Source organism: Populus nigra, chromosome 4 (genome assembly GCF_951802175.1).
Source record: "Populus nigra chromosome 4, ddPopNigr1.1, whole genome shotgun sequence".
NCBI classification, from domain to species: domain Eukaryota; kingdom Viridiplantae; phylum Streptophyta; class Magnoliopsida; order Malpighiales; family Salicaceae; genus Populus; species Populus nigra.
This window is the reverse complement of record NC_084855.1, coordinates 24,549,212-24,572,893: the sequence shown is the minus strand read 5'-3', so window position 1 is coordinate 24,572,893 and position 23,682 is coordinate 24,549,212. Positions and strand designations below refer to the sequence as shown.

Here is a 23,682-nt window from a genome sequence, read left to right as displayed (position 1 = left end):
AATTGAACATACCAAACATGGTCTTAAGCTAATATACTTAGCCCATCCGCATGAGTTGGGTTTTCTGACCCAAAATCCAAGCTCAAAAATACAGTTTGGAAACATAAACGAAATATTAAAATCAAACAAGATTTTTTTGGTTAAATCTTATAAAAAATAATAAGAAAACAACACGAAAAACTCAAAAACATGAATTTTAATTTCAACCATAATATGTCAAATTAAAGGCATGAAGACATGTAAAAAAAAATACATTATTCAAAAAAAAATTAGAAGCTAGATCATCACAATTAAACACCCAATCATTATAATTAATTAATTTTATACCAAAACAAAGAAGAAAGAACTAAAGATTAAATGCCTTGATTTCCAAGTTTTTAAGCCATTAAAACTCTAAATTAATAATCAAGCATGCACACATTTATATGTAAAAACTAATAAATAAATGTAAATCAAGTACCTCAGATAATCTTCAACGCATGAACACTAGACCCAGAAAAGATGAAAGCCTAGAAACTCAACAGTAAGCCTAAACCTAAACCTGGAATACGTGGTTTGACATGATTTAAAACATGAATAAACGGGCCCTCTGCATCATTGCTCATAACTTCTTTAGTGTATACTAGATTATTCACCAGGGATTATTTAATTTGTTTTTGAAAACATAAAAAAAAAATCCAAGTATTATTAATGTTTTTCTAGTAAATTGTTTTTAACTCATGCAAAAATTAATTTAATATGATCTCATCAACTTAATAGGTTAAAAAATAATATAAACAACCATAAAAAAATATAGTTTGAATTTTAAAAATTCAAGACAATATATTTTTAAATAAAATATCGACACAACAATATATTAGATAAATCAGGGATAATATGGGTTAACCTGTTAAATTTGTGATCCAAGTCATGAGACTATGATACTTCATGTAAAAAAATAAAAAATATATGAAACTCAATTCTCAATCAACCCAGTGTTAAAAAATAAAATTAAAAAAAATCAATTAAAAATTCAACTTGGATTAACCTACCAAACTCATGATCCAAGTTATGAGATCAAAATATTTTTATAAAAAATAAATATAAAAAATGATTTAAATTAACTCAGGTTGATCTGTCAAACTTACAATCAAAATCATAAAAATATAATAATTCTATAAGAATCAAATCAAAACAAAGAAACCTAATTTTTAATAAATTTATTATTAAATAATAAAATAAACAGTATCCTATGAGGCTATCTATTAAAATCACCATCCTTTTAATTCATTGTTAACAATAATAATATATTTTCGTGTAGAGAGAGAAAGAGAGAGAGTTGTACATAATAAATACTATATAATTTACTAGATTCTTTTTTTTTAATAAATAATTTTGATATTAATCTGATAAGTTTAGAGGAATAGGTTCTTCCAAGTGTTGATATTAAAGTTGGAAAGTGTGGTTTTGACTTTTGATTGTTTTTTAAAGTGTATTTTACTTGGAAATACATTAAAATAATATTTTTTTATTTTTTAAAAATTATTTTTGATATCAGCACATCAAAATGATTTGAAAATACTAAAAAAATATTAATTTGAAGTAAAGAAAAAAATAAAAAAATTAATTTTTTTCAAAAATATTTTTTTTAAAAAAAAATAAACAGGGCATATAAAAAAAAATTCTCAGACCCACGTTTTAGTGTTTATTTTATCTTTGCATACATGTGTAAAGTCTCAAACCTTTCAAGTTCACTAATACTAAAAGACAGCTAAAAAGCAATTAATTCGGTGTTGAAACTTCAAATCCTGGGTTATTATTATAGGAAATGATGTTTTCTCGTAGAAGTTGCACAATTATAAATTTTGCTAATTTTTGAGTTTTTTAAATTTTGTTTTAGAAAAAAATAAGTTTTACTTATATTTTTTTTCTTTATACTTGATATTTTTATTATTTTACACTTAGTCTATTTCTCATCATTTTTTTTATATTTATTATCTTGTAATATTTTTTTTATTTTTATCTTCTTTTTATCTTTACACTTTTTTTTTGTAAAAAACCAATCACTGTAGAAATGCAACTAATTAACTATAACTAAAAAAATCAGTACTTTACTGTAGCGAGAATTAATGTGAACTGTGAGTGCTTTCACTGTGGATTTCACTGTTCAACACTATAGCGGGGATAGTGTGGACTGTGAATACTTTTCATTGTGGATTGCACTGTTTGATGGGGGCATAGTGAGGCTTCAAGTCCAGGCTACAGGCACACCCCCTAAGGCTGTAGACACTTGGCGCTTGGGCTGCCAAGCCTGGGCGTTAGGCTGGCCACATGTACTTGTCCGCATCCCAAGCTTCAGACACTTGGCACTAGGGCTACTCGAGGCCCTAGCATGCAAACACCTAGCTTGAGCGCTAGGCGCAGACCTACACGCTTGGCTGCAGCCCCACGAGGCAGGGTTTGCAACCCCAAGCGCCTAGACTGCAGACCCCCGTGCTAGGTGCAGACCCGGCCACCAAGGTCTATTATGACCCGTGCTGGGTTCTGCAGACTGCCCTTGGGTTTAGAGGCCTGCATGGCTGGATCGGTAGACCTGCAAAGAAGAAAAATAAAAAAAATATATAATAAAAATTATCATTATTATTGTTGTTGATGATTTTTTCAAAAAAAAAACATTATCACTGTAGAAACTTTGGCCAGACAAGTTTAATATTATTATTAATATGATAAATATTATTATATGTATTCTAAATATTGTAATATTTATTGTAATTAAAAGTATTAATATTAAGAATATTATTATTGTGATATAAATATTATGATTTTTATTATAATTAATATTATTAATATTTAAAATACCATTATTTTTATTATAATTAAAAGTATTAATATTAAAAATAGTATTTTTTGTGTTATAAATATTATTATTTTTACTATAATTAAAAGTATTAATATAAAAAATAGTATTATTCGTGTTGTAAATATTATTATTTTTATTATAATTAGTAGTATTAATATTAAAAGCAGTATTATCTGTGTTATAAATACTGTAAAGCAAGGGGTGTTCCTTTGCGGTGTTTTTTGTCTAGAATTATGACGGGGGCATTGCCTCTTCTGCCAAAAGCTATTGGGTCTGGCTTAGGGTCTGCAGAACCGTGTGTCAGGTGCACACCTGGGTCTGCCTAGGTCTGTTGACCCCCGTCTAGTGGTCTGCAAAGCCCCCATGGGTATTATAAATATTGTTGTTTTTATTATAATTAATGCTATTGAAATTAAAAATATTATTATTTGTATTAAAAATATTATAATTAATGTTATTGAAATTAAAAATATTCTTATTTGTATTATAAATATTCTTATTAATATTAATAGTAATATTAACATTAAAAATATTATTATTTGTATAGTGAAGATTTTTATTTTTAATTATAATTAATATTATTCATATAATAATTAATAAATTAAAAATATTATTATTTGTATTATAATTAATGTTCTTGAAATTCAAAATATTCTTATTTGTGTTATAAATATTCTTATTTTTATTATAATTATCTTGGGTCCTGCGGAGGACCCAAGGCTAACAAATCCTACTTCATGACCCAATGCTCTTGGGTCCAGCGGCAGGATCCAATAGAATTGGGTCTGTCGTTAGTATCCAATTCTCTTGGATCCGGCGGCAGGACTCAATGCTAATGGGTCTTGGGTCAAGATCCAAGATAATTGGTTCTTAAGTTTCTAAATATAATTATTTATATTATAAATATTATTATTTATGTTATAAATAATATTATTTTTATTATAATTAAAGGTATTAATATTAAAAATAGTATTATTTCTCTATTAAATATTACTATTTTTATTATAATTTATAGTATTAATATTAAAAATAATATTATTTGTGTTATAAATATTATAAGAACTTTGGTTAGGCCAGTTTCGTATTATAAATATTATTATATTCATTAATATTATTAAATTTGTAATAAATATTATTACTATAAAAAAATATAAAATTGATTTGAAGGGTAAAATCAATTATTATTGTTACTACTATTATTATTATTAACTTGGGTCAGACATCCCCTTCCAGACCCAAGAAACCTAGACCTGAGAAGAGCCGCGTCACCCAAGAAGTTTGGGTGTAGCTTAAGCGCAGACCCAAATCTCTTGGGTCTTGCAGTCCTGCCTGACCCAAGACTATTGATCATTTGTCAGGACCTAATCTCTTAGGTTCTACGTCAAGATCCAAGGCTAATGGATCCTACTTCTGGATCCAATGATCTTGAATCTTACTTCAGGATCCAATTTCTCTTGGGCGGCATCATAACCCAATGCACTTGGGTCCGGCGTCAGGACCCAAGGCTAATAGGTCCTGCATTAGGAACTAAGAGAATTGGATTTGGCGTCAGGACTCAAGGCTAATGGGTCCTACGTCAGAACCCAAAAGAATTGGGTCTTAGGTTTTTAAATATAATTATTTGTATTATAAATATAATTATTTTTGTTATAACTTTAAGTATTAATATTAAAAATAGTATTATTTGTGTCATAAATATTATTATTTTTATTATAATTAAAAGTATTAATATTAAAAATAGTATTATTTGTGTCATCAATATTATTATTTTTATTATAATTAATATTATTAATAAAATAATTAATAGATTTGAAAAAAATAATTATCAATATTGAAAAACAACCATAGATTATTTGAAGTGTAAAATTAAAAAATATTATTATTATTATTATTATTATTATTATTAAATTTTTAAAAACTATTATTACTATTGAAGAAAAATCATAATTTTTTTTGAAAGATAAAAGAATAAAAATTTAGGCAAATAAATTAAATATTATTATAAATATTATTGTTGGATGTCACGTTACAATCAAACTCAATGCTCTTGATTCAGTTGTTACAATCAAACTCAATGCTCTTGATTCAGTTGTTATAGCCAGACCCAACATTTTTAAGTCTTAAATTTTTGTGATAATTTTTTTTAAATATAAAGATAAGCCTGTGGCGTAGCCCTATTTAGTATAGCCTAAAACAAAATATATCACTACCGTTTAATAATAGATCATCACACGAGTTTTTTTTTTTAAGATAAGGCATGGCTACAGGCCACCCACAGATAATAAATTGATAGTGGCTGGAATTGTTAATTAAGATCATAATTACTTTGGTTTAAGTCAATAGAGTTATTAATTAAGATCTTCATATGTTGATAGTGGCTGGAATTGTTAATTAAGATCTTCATATGTTGATAGTGGCTGGAATTGTTAATTAAGATCACAATTACTTTGGTTTAAGTCAATAGAGTTATTAATTAAGATCTTCATATGTTGCTTTAATCAATCCATTCATTCACAGGTGTTTTAAACGTGCGATGGCTTTTATTTTTAGAAGCATTTCAAAAGTATATTTTACTTAGCAAAATATTATATTGGTGTTTTTTAGTATTAATTTTATGATTTTAGCTGTGAATCTTTAAATTTTATTATATATATGATTTTATATTTTACTTAACAAACATTAAATTGGTGGTTTTTTAGTATTAATTTTATGTTTGCAAACCTAGAAATTTGTTGATTTAAGGTTTGGCCTAAAACTTGGTTTTTTTTTATTTTTAGTATTATAGTATAGATTGTTTCGTAAAATTATTTTTTATTTAAAAATATATTAAAATAAATTTTTTTATTTTTTATATCAGCACATTAAAATCATTAAAAATTACTAAAAAATTATTAACTTAACTTTTAAAACAGATTAAAAAATAAAAATTATTATACTTTTAAATGTCAGCTCTCGAACTAGCAGGTCAATCTAGACAGAGTTTATACAGCTATACCTGGATTATACATGGTTTGGTTTATGGATCTTTTGATATTTCATATCTGCAAAATGTAAGAGAAAATATAATATATATTTATTCAAGGTTAAAGAATATCCTCCAACTAGTTTACGTGTCAATCAGAACTAAATTATTTTTTCTTTAAATATTTTAATACACAATCTTCATATTATTCTAATAAATTTAGACGAGTAGATTCTTAAAAGTGTTAATATTAAAGTTTAAATTCAAAAAAAAAAAACAATTTCTTAGTTTCCAAACCGGCTTTTTAGAGTTAAAATAGGACTTGAATATCAAGGTTTATTTTATCTTGCATAGTCGTATGTAAAGTCTCAAACTTTTCAATGTAAATTTTTGAAAATTTTTATTTTTTTTGTTTTAAATGAATTTTTTTATGATTTTGAATTGTTTTGAGGTGATGATATAAAAAATATTAATTTTTTTTGATATATTTTAAAAAGTATTTTTTTAATGTTTTTTAAAAGTATATTTGATGTGAAAAACCATGAAATCGATGATTTTTAATATTTTTTTTAATATTTTAATATGTTGGTATTAAAAATAAAAATAAATCATTTTAATGCATTTTAAAAAAATAAAAACACTTTTAAAAAGTATGGAGAAGCCAAAGAAGTTTTTTACAAAAAAAAAAGTAAACATAATTTTTTATTTGATTATTGAATTTAAGATTTAACCAGCAAATTATCTATAGAATTAATTGGCTAGTACCAATGAAGGTCAGTATCATGCCAAAATTACGTTTGAAAGTTGTTGTCTTAAAATTTTATTTATTTTTCTACTTATCTTTGGATTCATTTCTTAATTAGGTTTTAAAATTCATCTGACTTGATTTGATTTTAAATAGGAAAGTTTATTTAAAAAACAAATTAAGAATTTTTGGCATTCAGAATTAATTATATTACAGTTTTATATGTACTTTAGCTATAATTTTAGAGTTTAAAAACACTATTTTGCTGACTAAAAAAATTACATAAATTTTTAGTTTTGATAGAACCCTAAAGTCTTGACATGCTTTCTAAAGCATATTAGTCTTATTCAATTGATTCACCAAGTTTCTCCAAGTTCAAATATGAATTGAATAATTTTGATTGTTTTTTTTATTTTTGAAAGTTTGAAGGTTGACTTTGATTGTAGTGGGTAGTTTGACTGGCTTAATAAAAAGATAGTTTGAAAATGCCATGTAAATCGTGTTTTATAATTATTTTTTTTGTATTTTATTTAAATTTAAATTTTTAATTTTTTTTAAATTGTTTTGATATATTAATATCACAAATAATTTTTAAATTTTTTTTAAAAAATATTTTTTTATTATATTTTTAAATAAAAAATATTTTAAAATATAACTGCTGAGATATTTTCAAACTCCAATGAGATAAACACAAACTCCCAAAGTACAAGTGCTGTGTTTGTTTTTATGATACACCCGTGCTTTTTAAATAATTTTTTAGTTTTAAATTATTATTATTTTTATCTTTTTAATTACTGTGTAATTTATGAACATTTCAAAGATATCATGAGTTCAAATTTAACCTTAGATCCCCCCTGAAAAGGGCAAATGAGCTCAAATTGGAGTCAATCTTCTTAGCTTTATACTATAGAGTGGGTCCATTCGCGGGAAGACCAAGATAATCCTTCACTTCTTTGAAAACCCTAAACAATATTAAAAAAAAAAGTTCAGTATATTTTTAGTATTGTAGTGGAGAGAATTTAGTAAAATTATTTTTTATTTAAAAATATATTAAAATAATTTTTTTATTTTTTTATATCTTTGTATCAAAATCTTTGAAAATCATTAAAAAAAATTATGATAAAAAATAAAAATTATCACATACCTAATCAATCACTTAATTCAAATTAGCTCTCAAACTGACAAGTCAATCTAGACAGAGTTTTTATAACTAAGTTTTATATATGTATACCTGGATTATACATAGTTTAGTTTATGGATCTTCAGGTTTTGATATTTTATATCTGCTAGGAAATGGAAGGAAAAATATAATATATTTTTATATTCAAGATTAATGAAATCCTCCAACTAATTTGTGTCAATCGAAACTAAATTATATTTTAAAAAATAATTATTATTATAATTTCAAACAATACCATAAACAAAGTTCATTATAATTTGATGATTTAAGGTTTGGCTCAAAACTTGGTTTTTTTTATTAAAAAACTATAAAATAATTTTGTTTTAAATTTAGTTCTCTTAAAACCAAAACTTGAGTTAACTTTAAATGAATCTTATGTGATTATTTGAGAGTGTTGTAACTTTTATTTTTTAATGTTTTTAAAAAGTATATTCGATGTGAAAAATCATGAAATTATTTTTTTTTTATGATTTTAATATGTTGATGTTAAAAATAAAAATAAGTTATTTTAATTCATTTTAAAATAAAAAAACACTTTAAAAAGTATAGAGAAGCCAAACAAGTTTTTTTTGACAAAAAATTATAATTTTTTATCCATTATTAAATAAAACTAAAATTTAACCAATGAATTATCTATAGAATTAATTGGCTAGCACCAACGAAGGTTAGTATCGTGCCAAAATTAGGTTTGAAAGCTGTTATCTTATAATTTTATTTATTTTTCTACTTATATTTGGATTCATTTTTTAATTAGGTTTTAAAATTTATTTGACCTGATTTGATTTTAAATAGGAAAGTTTATTTAGGTACTATTTAAATAGTTTAGGATGCTGTTTTTTTTTTTTTTTTAAAAAAGAATTTTGGACATCCAGAATTTATTATATTACAGTTTTCTATGTAATTTAGCTATAATTTTAGACTTTAAAAAACACTATTTTGCTTACTAAAAAATTACATAAAAATTTAGTCTGGATAGAACCTTCTTTCCATGCTCTCTAAAGCTTATTATTATTATTATTCTCAGTCAATTGATTCACCAAATTTCTCCAAATTCATTTGTGAATCAAAGAATTTTGATTTCTCTTTTCTTTTGAAAGTTCAAAAGTTGACTCTGACTATATTACATTGGGTAGTTTGACTGCCTTAATTTTGTTTGATAAACACAAACTCCCTTTCAAAAGGCTGATAAAGATAGAAGAAAGCACTATAAAGAAAAAGTACAAGAAATATGTGTTTGAGGATTTAAAAATAAATAGAGTTTTTTAAATATTTTAAATATTTTAAATATTGTTTGTGCTGTAATTAATAGTCATGGTTTTTTTTTTTATTGTTTTAATCCTCGGTAGGGGAAATCATGAGTTCATGGCCTCCTGGTTCTCTGAATTTAACCTTGAAATCATGAGTCAATCTTCTTAGCTTTGTACCATAGAGTGGGTCCATCAAGTGGAAAGACCCAGATAATCCTTAACCTTTTTTTAAAAAATCCTAAACAATTATATATATATATATAGTGCAGTGTTTTGTAAAATTATTTTTTATTTAAAAATATATTAAAATAATTTTTTTATTTTATATGATAGCATATCAAAATCATTAAAAATCACTAAAAAAAATATTAATTTGATATTTTTTCAAGTAAAATATATTTTTAAAAATAACTAAAAAATAAAAATTATTACACTTCTAAAATCCATGTTAGCTATCAAACTGGTAGGTCAATCCAGACAGAATCTTGTAACTAAGTTATACATAACTATACCTGGATTATATATGGTTTAGTTTATGAATCTTCAGATTTTGATATTTCATATATGCAAGGAAAGGAAATGTAAGGGAATATATATATATATATATATATATATATATATATATATATATATATATATATATATATAGACACACACACACACACATTCAAGGTTTTAAGAATATCCTGTCAATCAAACTGAATTATTTTTTCTTTAAATATTTTAATACACAATCTTCATGTTATTCTAATAAATTTAGAGGAGTAGATTCTTAAAAGTGTTGATATTAAAGTTTAAATTCAAAAAATAAAAAAATAAATACAATTTCTCAGTTTTCAAACCGGCTTTTTAGACTAGGTTCAGAGTCTCAAACTTTTCAATGTCACTATAAGACAGCTAAAAAACAATTAATTAGGAGTTGAAACTTCAAATCCTAGGCTATTATATAGATGAAGATGAATTTTTTTAAATGAATTTTTTTATGATTTTAAATTATTTTGATGTATTGATATAAAAAAATTAAAAAATTTATTATTTTAATATATTTAAAAATAAAAACTACTTTAAAAATCAACTATTACAGACACTGCACTAACAAAATCCATTAGAATTGTTTAATAATACATCATCACACCAGATAGATTGATGGTGGACCGGTGGAATTATTAATTAAGATCATAATTACTTTAGTTTAAGACAAAATATAGACTTAATAATTAAGATATTCATATGTGACTTTAGTCAATCCATCCATCCATGCATCCGTGGCGAAGGTAGGTATGTGTCGGTGAATAAAGGAAGGCTTCGTGCAGCTCTAATTTAGGTTAATGGGATTTCCACAAACTCTTTTTTTTTTTTTAATTATTATTATTTCTACCACCAACAAGGGTTCTCTTTGCTTCACAATCTCCTCTTTCTTTTTTTTTTTTATTTATTTATTATATATATATATATATATATATATATATATATATATATAATTTTCCACTTGAGCCTAGAGGTATCATTGTTATAGCCCACTACCTTTCGAAGATTTTTAAAAATCTATGTGCTTGTGATTTGACATCATCTATATCTCGAACATCACTAGAGCCGAGTAATTAGTGAATTGTGTTTATTACTATTTTATAAATATATATATATAAAAAATATATTTGACTTGAAGAGATATATTAAATAAATTTATTTTTGAATATTTTTAAAGTAAATTTTATATTTTCAAAACATAAAATATAAGAAAACATGTTATCTTTACTTATTTATTTTGTAATAATAACCGAACACTATATAAAGATTATTGTTAATTAACCAAACATTATGTACTAAATGTTCGTTAAAAAAATAGGTGCAAAAAAAAAAAATTAATGTTAATTTGAATATTCATTTAAAAGTGTTTTAAGGCAAATAAAAACATCCAACGGGTTTGATATTGAATTTATTAAAGAAAAATAAAAATGCTTTATGTAAAACATATAATAGTTCATTATTTTTACACTATACTTTTATTTTTCTTTGAAGATCTATTTAATCCAAATTATTAATTGTTCATGTTACACATTTGTGATTTTTAAATGTTGAAAATAAGTGGGAGGTTGCACATCTACATTAGATTTATTTAATCCACATTAATTATTTTTCTTTGTGATTTTTAACATGAACAATTCACAAATGTTTATTTTTTTCCTTTTGGGTTCTCATCTGCAATTGTAAAAATCCGAAGCTAAAATATATTCCTTCAAGGCCAGAAAATCATAGAAAATAATTCTTTGGATATTCAATTTTTAGAAATCATAAATGAGTGCCAAAACATTTATTTGGATATTAAGGCCAGCTTCATTTATTCATAATCTTGAATGAATTGTCCTTTAAAGCTCATGAAGTTAGCCAAGAATTTATTTATTTTTTGACATTAATCTATAAAAGAATTTCTATCAGATCCGACCTAGCATATAAACCTGATAATTTGTTTATTTAAAGATTGCCTTAGAATCGGTTGATGAAAAAATATAATTTTTTTTAATTAAAACTTGAGTTAACCTGGATGAGTTTTTAAAGAGAATATTTAATGTTCCATTTGTTTTCTGGAAAGTGGTTTTCTTTTGAAAAGTGAATTTCGGGAAAGTAAATTATTTTTCGATATTTGGTAGTGTAATGAAAAATAAATTGAAAAACACTTTCCAGTGTTTGGTTATGTCATAGAAAATGAGCTGGAAAATAACTTATTAATGTTTTATTTTTTCAAGTTTATTAAAATAATGAGGAACAAATCTTACAAATTAAAAAGTTGAATGAGAATGAAATTGAAAAAAATATAATTTTATAAATTATCTCAAATAAAATAAATAATAATCAAAATAATAGAAATCAAATCTAAAAAATAAAAAAATTAAAAGATAAAGAAATTAAAATAATCATAAGATCTTGGTAGCTTTTGTTTTTTATATTTTTAAATATTAAATTAATATTTTTTAATGATTTTTTATGTTAATACACAAACTTTAAAAAATCATTTAAGTATATTTTAAAATAAAAATTACTTTCAAAATTACTGTAGCAAAGCAATACCAAACGCACATTAGACTTTTGTGCTCTTGGAACTATGATTTTTCTGCACATCAGCCTTTTTCCGTTCTGATTATGACTTGAAATGGCATAGCCAACGTATCCAAAGAAATAGTTGCAGCTTGGAGGAAATTCCTCGCTCTAAATGCTATAAGATCACTGCCCAGATCATGTCCAGCTTGCATAACCCAAGCATGGCAGCTTCTCAAAAGCTTTATGTTGCTCTCTTCCATCTTCTCCTTCTTTCTTTGTTTCCTTTGAAGGCCAAATCATCTGCAAGAACACAAGCTGAAGCTCTCCTCCAATGGAAAAGCACCTTGTCCTTTTCACCTCCTCCTCTTAGTTCATGGTCTCGTTCCAACCTCAACAACCTCTGCAAGTGGACTGCTGTTTCCTGCAGCTCCACCTCTCGAACAGTCTCTCAAATAAACCTCCGCAGCCTAAACATAACTGGAACACTCGCCCATTTCAACTTCACCCCTTTTACTGGTCTCACCAGGTTAGACATCCAGAATAACAACGTCAATGGAACGATACCATCAGCCATTGGCAGCCTCTCCAAGCTCACTCACTTGGACCTCAGTGTCAACTTCTTCGAGGGCAGCATACCTGTGGAGATATCTCAGTTGACAGAGCTTCAGTATCTTAGTCTTTACAACAACAATCTCAACGGTATCATCCCCTTTCAACTTGCCAATCTTCCCAAGGTAAGACACTTGGACCTTGGAGCAAACTACCTGGAAAACCCTGACTGGTCCAACTTTTCCATGCCTTCTTTGGAATATCTTAGTTTTTTTCTCAATGAACTTACTGCAGAATTCCCCCATTTTATAACCAATTGCCGGAACTTGACGTTTCTGGATTTGTCACTCAATAAATTCACAGGCCAAATACCAGAATTGGTCTTTACCAATCTGGGAAAGCTTGAGGCCTTGAATCTCTATAACAATTCATTCCAAGGACCATTGTCATCCAACATTTCGAAGCTTTCCAATCTCAAAAACATTAGTCTACAATATAACCTGTTGAGTGGTCAAATTCCCAAAAGCATTGGTTCGATATCTGGTCTTCAAATTGTTGAGTTGTTCAGCAATTCTTTCCAAGGAAATATTCCATCTTCTATAGGCCACCTTAAGCATCTTGAAAAGCTTGATCTCCGGATGAATGCATTGAACTCAACGATCCCTACTGAGCTTGGTCTTTGCACTAACCTCACCTACTTGGCCTTGGCTGATAATCAGTTAAGTGGGGAATTGCCTTTGTCTTTGTCCAATCTATCTAAAATAGCAGATATGGGTTTATCTGAAAACTCTCTCTCCGGTGAGATCTCACCTACCCTTCTATCTAACTGGACTGAATTGATCTCGCTTCAGGTTCAAAACAATTTATTTTCTGGAAATATTCCTCCAGAAATTGGGAAATTGACAATGCTTCAATACCTTTTTCTGTATAATAACACATTCTCTGGTTCCATTCCCCCGGAGATAGGAAACTTGAAGGAGTTATTAAGTCTAGACCTTTCAGGAAACCAGCTTTCAGGCCCCCTTCCTCCAGCATTATGGAATCTCACAAATCTTCAAATCCTGAATCTTTTCTCAAATAACATCACCGGTAAAATTCCACCAGAAGTTGGAAATTTGACGATGCTGCAAATTCTTGATCTCAACACCAACCAGCTCCATGGGGAGTTGCCACAGACCATTTCAAATATTACTTCTTTAACTTCCATCAATCTGTTTGGCAATAACCTCTCTGGTAGCATTCCAAGTGATTTTGGGAAGTACATGCCTTCTCTGGCGTATGCTAGCTTTTCAAACAATAGTTTCTCTGGAGAATTGCCGCCTGAATTGTGTAGAGGTCTGAGTCTTCAACAATTTACTGTCAATGAAAACAGTTTTACTGGGTCACTGCCAACCTGCTTGAGGAATTGTTCGGAGCTAACACGAGTTCGGCTTGAAGAGAACCGATTCACTGGAAACATCACTGATGCATTTGGTGTCCTTCCAAATCTTGTTTTTGTTGCCCTCAGTGACAATCAATTTATTGGTGAAATCTCACCAGATTGGGGAGAATGTAAAAACCTCACCAATATAGAGATGGACGGAAACAGAATTTCTGGGGAAATCCCTGCTGAGCTTGGGAAGTTGCCCCAGCTGCGAGTTCTAAGTCTGGGCTCCAATGAACTGACTGGGAGGATTCCTGCTGAACTGGGAAATCTGAGCAAGTTATTCATGCTCAATTTGAGCAACAATCAGTTGACAGGGGAGGTACCTCAGAGTCTAACCAGCTTGAAAGGCCTTGAATCTTTCGACTTATCTGATAACAAGCTGACTGGAAACATATCAAAAGAGCTTGGGAGTTATGAGAAGCTATCAAGCTTGGACTTGAGCCACAACAACCTTGCTGGTGAAATACCTTTTGAACTGGGCAACTTAAACTCGTTGCGGTACTTGTTGGATCTTAGCAGCAACTCACTCTCAGGAGCCATACCTCAAAATTTTGCAAAGCTATCGCGGTTGGAGACTCTGAATGTCTCACATAACCATCTCTCAGGAAGAATCCCAGATTCCCTGTCTTCCATGGTTAGCCTGTCTTCTTTCGATTTCTCATACAATGAGTTGACAGGTCCTATACCAACTGGAAGCGTTTTCAAAAATGCATCCGCAAGATCTTTTGTTGGAAATTCAGGATTGTGCGGTGAAGGAGAAGGACTATCACAATGCCCAACAACAGACAGTAGCAAGTCCTCGAAGGATAACAAAAAGGTTCTTATTGGTGTTATCGTTCCGGTTTGTGGCTTATTAGTAATAGCAACTATCTTTTCTGTTCTGCTATGTTTCCGAAAAACCAAACGGCTTGATGAAGAGACCAAAACAGTCAACAATGGTGAGACTTCCAAGTCAGTGATATGGGAAAGAGAAAGCAAATTCACATTTGGGGATATTGTCAAGGCCACTGGTGACTTCAACGAGAAGTACTGCATTGGAAGAGGAGGATTTGGTAGTGTTTACAAAGCAGTATTGTCTACAGGTCAAGTAGTTGCGGTCAAGAAACTCAACATGTCAGACTCCAGTGACATCCCAGCAACCAATCGCCAGAGTTTCGAGAATGAGATTAAAATGCTGACAGAAGTTAGGCACCGGAACATCATAAAGCTTTATGGGTTTTGCTCCAGGAGGGGCTGCTTGTACCTGGTTTACGAGCATGTTGAAAGAGGAAGTCTGGGAAAAGTGTTGTATGGGATAGAAGGGGAAGTGGAGCTGGGTTGGGGCAGGAGAGTGAATACAGTGCGAGGAGTTGCTCATGCAATTGCCTACTTGCACCGTGACTGTTCTCCGCCCATTGTGCACCGTGACATATCACTGAACAACATTTTGCTCGAGACAGATTTTGAGCCACGTCTTGCGGATTTTGGCACAGCAAGACTCTTGAATACAGGTTCCTCCAACTGGACTGCAGTTGCCGGGTCTTATGGCTACATGGCTCCAGGTAAGCCAGCAATCGTGTATTCTTGATTTTTGTTCTTGTCATTTAAGTATATGTTCTAAAATTATAAAAGCTCTCATACTGGATGTTTCAAATGTTCATTTTGAATGCCTGGTGATTTCAGAACTGGCACAAACAATGCGGGTCACAGACAAATGCGATGTGTATAGCTTTGGGGTGGTTGCATTGGAAGTCATGATGGGAAGGCACCCGGGAGACCTCTTATCATCATTGTCATCAATGAAACCACCATTGTCAAGTGATCCAGAGTTGTTTCTAAAGGATGTGCTAGACCCGCGGCTCGAAGCTCCCACAGGCCAAGTAGCAGAGGAAGTTGTTTTCGTAGTTACAGTGGCCTTAGCATGCACACAAACCAAGCCAGAGGCACGGCCCACCATGCATTTTGTGGCACAAGAATTAGCAGCAAGAACTCAAGCTTACCTGGCTGAGCCACTGAACTCGATAACTATCAGCAAGTTGAGAAGTTTTCAAAAATAGAACAAGATGGACCTCGTAGGATAGACTACTTTTGATTTTGGTTTGACAGAATTCCATGGCTTTCACGAATTACAATTCAAGGAGGTGGGCTTTGCTTCCTTGTGGCTGTTTTAGTATAAAGATTATAGTACCAGAGTACGGATGCATGTTCCGTATCATGTATTACAAGTGGATGCCCGTGCTATCTTTTTATTTTTATAAAAAATATTGTAAAAATTTATTATATAAAAAATAATATTTTTTTAATATTAATAATATTTTTTTTTCAAATTTATGAATTATTTTATTAATAATATTAATTATAATAAAAATAATAATATATATAACACAAATAATAGTATTTTTGATATGAACACTTTGAATTATAAGAAAAATAATAATATTTATAACACATTATTATATTAAGAAAACTGAAGAATATTTATAACACAAATTATTTGGGTCTTGGCGAGAACCCAAGCAAATTAGGTCTTGAGGCAAGATCCATTACCATTTGATCCTGCAGAAGACCTATTGCCATTAGGTCCTGCATTAGACCAATTGTCGTTAGGTCCAGCACAGGACCCATTACCATTAGGTCCTAGCGCAGGACCCAAGCGAATTGGGTCCAGATAACGACCAATTACCATTGGATCCTGACGCAGGCGCACAGGCAGGGCAGCCCAAGCGCCAGGTCTCGCAATGTGGCGCACGGGTATGGGTGTGCGCTCTTGGCAAGCCAGCCTCAGCACCACGTAGCACTTGGGTCTAACCCAGCGCAAGGGCAGGCAGCCAAAACACAAAACAAATTTGCAGAAATTGAACGCTTGGGTTGCCCTGCCTGTGCATCTGCGTTATACGATTGCAGAAAATATTATTATAAGATTATGCTAGAGATTGCAAAAAATACCAAATTGCAGAAACTGAACAGAGAAACTAAACAAATATCTTCTTGAATTTTTACAATTATGCCAAAACACAAAATAAATTTGCAGAAACTGAACGCAAATACCAAATTGCACAAACAGAAGGGGAGACGAAATACCAAAATAATTGCAGAAATTGAACACAAATATCAAATTGCATAAGCTGAAGGAAGAATAAAATACCAAATTTTGTAGAAGCGGAAGACAAAATATCACTAAAAAAAATTTGTTTATAAATACGCAAAAGTTGTGTTTGAGATTAAGTCTCGTTCCATAAAACCAGCTCTGATACCAAGAATTCAATTAACACAAAATAAATACGAACACGAAACAGAGGGAGGCTAGAATTCTCCTTTTGTTGATATGTGAAAAGTATATTATTTAACCTAAATACAAAGAGCTTATATATAGGTTAAGCTAAAAATATTATTCTACCATTAATAAATAAAATAAGATAAATGTATTATTTAACAGGAGGCTCTCTAAGATTATTAAAAGAACTCTAAAACGCGTGGGGAAAGCACTGTAACTTTCCCCACAAAACACTTTTTTTTATAGTTATTATTATATTATTACTACACTGTAGCTAGTTGTCTGGTTTTTTTTTTTAGCTTGGAAAGTATTTGACTTACAGAAGTGAGATCATGATATTGGTGCATTAAATGCTTTGAAAATTTACATTGTCTTTTCTTTTTCTCAGCAATTGGATCTTCCCTTCTTCTCTATAGTTGAGGGGGTTGCTAGATTTTTTGACTTGCCATCAGCTTGAAAATAATTAAAGGAACATGCCAAGAGACAATGAGCTTACATAACTAATTTTCGCGTCTTGGAAGTTGTGTTCACCAATGGCTTAGGCATGAGGATAAAATACATGCATAGCTAGATGTGGAGTTGTGCATTAAATGAATATGACATTGACATCATTATACATATATAATTGCCCTTACCTCTTCATTATTTCTTGTTATGATTTAGTTAGCACTTCCATTTTGGTTAGTATAGTTGGCAAGCCCTTTTTATTTTTGTCTGTAATTGCTTTATTGCATAGGGTGGTGCTCTTCTGGAGTGTTTTTTAGTAATTCAATCCTTTTAACTCCCAGCTCTTTTATGATATTTTAAGGTGTTTTTGTGCAATTTTTGTTCTTTGGGTTGGGTTAGCTTTTACCAACAAGTAGCGTTTGTTGAGGGTTCAAGTGGATGTGCTTTTTTTTTTAGTGCATGCCAATTTGTCATGCTTTCTTATTTTTCATTTGCATGTTTTTTCAGGGTAGTACTTTCTTTTTACCGTGCATTGGTTCTTAGGTTCTTCATCGTTTCTTCTTTTTTATTTCACCCATAGTTGCTTGTTGGTTTGTTGTCAATTTTATGCATTAGTCTTTTTTCCATTTTCCTGTTATTTATCATCGTTTTTTCTTGGTTGCTACTGTTCTTCATTTCCTCAATCAGATCATCTTTCAGGAGAGGAATTAAACTTCAAGGTTAGAACATGCCTCTGTTTTTTGCTTTTAAGATTGTGTTGTGAGAAATTATTGTATTCATATTGTTGTCTGCATCTTAAATTATTGTGCATAGGAGGACTGAGAGGGCACTTTGTCGCATTTTGTTTCCATAATACTTAATATATGGCTTTTGATTTTAGCACATATAAGTTACTGGCCAACTATTTGTTTAGTGCATGAGGCATCTGTTATGACATTGAAATATTGCAAAGATTTTATCTTGCCCATAAAATGTTAGCCGTTTCTTTTGCCTAGCACTGGATCTAGACCATTTATTAGATGTAAGGAAAATAAAGTGGCCAATAGAAATTATCTACTTTAATTATTAAGCCAATACCAATACCAGATTTCAATTCTCTATTTTACAATTTCTGTAATCTAGATATATAAAAGCTCGAGTTTTGAGAGTTTTATAATAGTGTCAAAAAAAATAAAAAAAAAAATTAGAATATACTATTAAAAAAATGAATAAACTGTAGCAATCAAAATAGGACAAAAACAATTATCTACCAAACCAAGGCAACCCCCAACAATACAAATTTGAGTTGCTTTGTATTTTTTAAACCCTTAATTTTAGTCTTTAAAATTTTAATTACTCTGTATTTTTTAATTTTGTTTTCATTACTCTATTTCCATGAGAATGCTTTTTTTGGAGCTGAGTCATTAATGAGGGGGATTACCACCGACTATTCGGTTAACCTCTGTTGACATTTCAAGTCATCCCAGTTTCTTTCAAGAAAATAGGATCCTGGAAGATATTTTTGTTTTGTTCCTATTTCATGCCTCTCCATGTAAACTTATTTTTCAATGTTGTATTTTACAAGTTTTAATCCTGCATCCCTGCACTTTTTTTTATAAACTCTTAACATGCGAGCTCTGTTGTTTATATTTGATGTCTCTTATTTTCCTTTTTTTTTATGTACAAAGATAGTGTTTATGTTGTCAAAACAAAAATTAGTGAGCAAAGGTTTTTTTTTTTTTTTTGCCTATAATGGATGGTCATGCAAATCGTTTAAAAATTAGTATGAAAGACTAGTTCATGAGCAAAGGTTGCTTCTTCTTTTTTTGGCGTAATGGGTGGCCATACAAATCGTTACAAAAATTAGTATGAAAGATCTGTTGGGCTAATTCTTGGTTTTTGTTGTTTCTGACCATTGCTTTATTTTTTATACTAATTTCACCTCTGCGATGTTTCTTGGTGTTGGAGAAGAAAAAAAAATCCTATCCTTTCTAGGTTTTTTCTGTCTACTATTGTTTTTATATTTAGGAATTCAAGGTCCATTTATGGGAGATTATTTAATTATCATGAAAAAAAGACACATATGGTTCATGATATTGTATATTAATTTGTATATGTTTCTCAACATCACAATTAAAACTTGGGTTATATAATTATTAAGACATGTTGTTTTTATTAGATATAAGCATTGGTTTTTATGACGAGGTTAGGTTAATTATTCTATGTTTAAGAACATGAGCTTACAACGGATTTGGCATGCCTGAAGACCATATAAAAGAGGGAGGTCATAATTCCCTTTGCTTTATGCCTTTCCAGTTCCTTGCATGCTTAATCATGGTTATGGTATTTCAATGTTTAACAAAACGTAATGTTCTTTTTTAGCTCCTTGATCTTTTATTGTTGTATATATCTTCATCACATTTGTTCAACTTATTTCTTCAATTATCCTTCAGAGAAGGGGGTTTGTATTTCCAACTTATTATTGTCAAAACAAAACTACTTAATGAGCAAAGGTTGTTCATTTTTTGGAGTGATGGATGACCATACAGGACCCTTGGAAGACTATGCGGGCTCATCAAGTGAAAATCTTTGCAGAGATATTGATGTCGGTCCTGCACCAACACTTCGAAAGAAGCAACGTCTCTCCATTTCATCACTTGAAAAGGTTTGCATCTCTAATATCATTTAGTTAGTTCTCTGTACTGCTCCACCATCTCTTTATTTAACAAACAATCAACTATATCATTCTCACTTTCTAATTGCTTTCTTTTTTTTGTGAACTCACCAAGTTGATCTACTAAACTCGCGATCAAGATCATAAAAATTTGATAATTCTATAAAAAATAGATAAAACTTAATTTTTAATATATTTATTATTAAATAATAAAATAAATAATATTTTATGAGGTGATGCTATTAAAATCACCATCCTTTTAATTCATTGTTAATAATAATAATAATAATAATAATAATAATAATAATAATAATAATATATTTGCCTGGAGAGAGAGAGAGAGAGAGAGAGAGAGAGAGAGAGAGAGAGAGAGAGAGAGAGAGAGAGAGAGAGAGAGAGAGAGTTGTACATAATAAATATTATAAAATTTATATTCCTAGAATTTATACCATCAACGGGGCCTTTTTTAAAAAACAAACCCTTAATACATGGTTTTTTTCTTTTAAAAAAAAAAACTCTGGGTTAGCGACTATACCTAGATTATGCATAGTTAAGTTTATAAATCTTTAAATTTAATTTTTTATATTTGCAAGGAAATATAAGAGAAAATATTTCTTTTTATTTGAGGTGAATGCATATCTTCAAACTAATTTATGTGCAAAAAAAAAAAAAAACTAGATTCTCTTTTAAAAAAAAATACTTAATAAATAATTTTCATAGTAGTCTGATAAGTTCAGAGGAATAGATTCTTCCAAGTGTTGATATTAAAGTTTAAATCCTAAAAATAAAAAGATAAAATACGTTTTTAGAGTTAATCATTGACTCTAATCACTATAGGACAACTAAAAAGCAATCAACTAGGAGTTGGAACTTCAAATCTTAGGTTTTTGTTACATGAAATATGTTTTCTTATGGAAATTGTGTAATTTTAAATTTTGCTATTTTTTTACTGTGATGATAGCAAAATTATAATTTGAGTTTTTTTTTAAATAATTTTTTATATTTTTTTTATACTTGATATTTTTATTATTTTACGCTTCGTCTGTTCATCACTATTTTTTTATATTTATTCTTTTGTAATATTTTTTTTATTTCTTTTTCTTTACACTTTTTTTGTAAAAAAAAATAACATAAAAATGGCACAATTGAAATTTTAGACTAAAGCATATATTTTTTATTCTTCTGTAATTTTAGACTCGCTGCGAAATATATATCAAATAACTATTAACTAAAATTAAAAGGGATAAGTGTTTTACTGTAGCGAGAATTACTATGGACTGTGAGTGCTTTCACTGTAGATTGTATTGTTCTGTACTGTAGCGAGAGTTACTGGGAACTATGAGTGCTTTCATTATGGACTGTACTATTTGGTAGGGGCATGGTGAGGCTGAAGGCTAGAGGCGCCTAGCTGGAGGCACACCCCCTGAGGTTGCGAACACCTGGTGTGAGGCTGTCAGGCCTGGGCGTTCGGCAGGCCACGAGCCCCAAGCCACAACCACCTGGCGATGTGGCTGGCCGAGGCCATGGAATGTAGACACCTGGCGCAGGCTGCAGCCTCAGCCTAGCCTTGGGCTCTCCGGGCAAACTCGCGCGCCTGGCTGCAGCCTCAGGACGAGCGAGTCTGCAGCCCTGCGACCCTAGGGTATGCAACCTCGAGCGCCTAGCCTGCAGACCTGCATAAGGTTGTTAAAATCGCGAGTTAACTCTTAAAATCTTATGATTTTACGAGTTAACATGTATATAACGTGTCAAATTAGGTTAAAACTTGAAATCAGTCAAACTCGGTCGAAATCGGTCAAACTCGGGTAAAATCAGACTGATTTTACAAGTTTGACCGATTTCGAGTTTTAACCCGTAAAAGTTAAAAAATTTACTACCTCCTTGTCCGAATCCTCTGACACTCCACTACATAGTCCCCACTCCCCAGTCTACCATTTCCCCGTTACTCAGATCTCAAATTTTCAATCTTAACAGACTAACACAGGCATTAGAGGATCTTGGGTATGAAAAAGTCTTATACTATATTTTAGGTCGGGAAGGCATGATCGGAGGATTGAAACCATGGAAAGACAGAGGTAGATGGTGAGGAATCAAAGGAGTAAAATAAGAGATAGGAATACTTATATAGAGAGAAATACTGTGTTTTAGACTAACAATTTGTTAACTACAAATAGAGACGACAAAGACTCAGAGAGAACTTGAAATACATGTCTTGCTTGGTGGGATATTTGGACATTATTTCTAGGACTTGTTACTAACATAGAAAAGGTGGAAGGTGAGGTGGCATGAGATTAAATTGATATCATTTTGTACATTTTTGTTCTCGTTGTCACGGATTCACTATATTGGTCTCTGTTAATTTTTTTAAAAAAGTTGGTGATATATCTTAGAATGTTGTATCATCTCACTAGTTGTCTGCAGTGTGTTTCAAGACCTATTCTCTAGAAAATGTTCTGAAACTCTATCAATAAAACATAGATGTTTAATCTTATTTTTTTTCTTTTCATATTTTTAAGTTATTTAAACCATGTATGAATTTTTATTTGAATTATGTATTTTAAGGTGTTTGGACATTTGTATTGTTTATTTCAATTTTATTTTAATTGTGTTATATTATTATTTACTACTTGACTGAAATTGTCAATATATAATTAGTTAAAATATTTTTCTTGAAATTTTATGATTTGAGTTTACGATCCGAGTTTATATTGTATATTTCGTGTCATATCATAAAAGTGTTTTTGACAACCTTGGACCCACACGTTGGGTTCAGACACGGTCGCCGAGGTCTATTCTGACTGCCCTTGGGTTTAGAGGCCTACGCTGCTGGATCGGCAGACCTTGTAAAGAAGAAAAATTAAAAAAAGAACATAATAACAATTATCATTATTATTATTGTTAATGATAGTTTTCTAAAACAATTCTTTCTGTAAAAACTTTGGTCATGCAAGTTTAATATTATTATTAATATGGTAAATATTATTATTTGTATTCTAAATAGTATTATCTTTATTGTAATTAAAAGTATTGATATTAAGAATAGAACAAAATTGAAAAAAAATATAGTAACAATTATCATTATTATTATTATTATTATTAATTTTTTTTATTACTGTATAAACTTTAGTCATACAAGTTTAATATTATTATTAATTTGATAAATATTATTATTTATATTATAAATATTGTGATCTTTATTGTAATTAAAAGTATTAATTAATTATAATTAATTAGCTCAGGTTGTTGACACCTGACGCTAGGGTTAACAAGCCAGAGCGTTGGGGCCACCACGCACACCTGGCCACGACCCTAGGTAGCAAACACCTGGTGCGGGGTTTGCCAAGC

At 29.7% G+C, this 23,682-nt stretch overlaps 1 protein-coding gene across 1 annotated transcript; it reads left to right on the top strand.

Moving 5' to 3' along the window:
• Positions 1-12,120: 12,120 nt before the first annotated feature.
• LOC133691802 (MDIS1-interacting receptor like kinase 2-like) lies at positions 12,121-16,118 on the top strand. Its single transcript, XM_062112396.1, has 2 exons — positions 12,121-15,525; positions 15,647-16,118. Exons 1-2 carry the CDS (start codon positions 12,207-12,209, stop codon positions 16,018-16,020), a joined length of 3,693 nt encoding a protein of 1,230 aa, XP_061968380.1. The 5' UTR covers positions 12,121-12,206; the 3' UTR covers positions 16,021-16,118.
• The last annotated feature ends 7,564 nt before the right edge of the window (positions 16,119-23,682 follow it).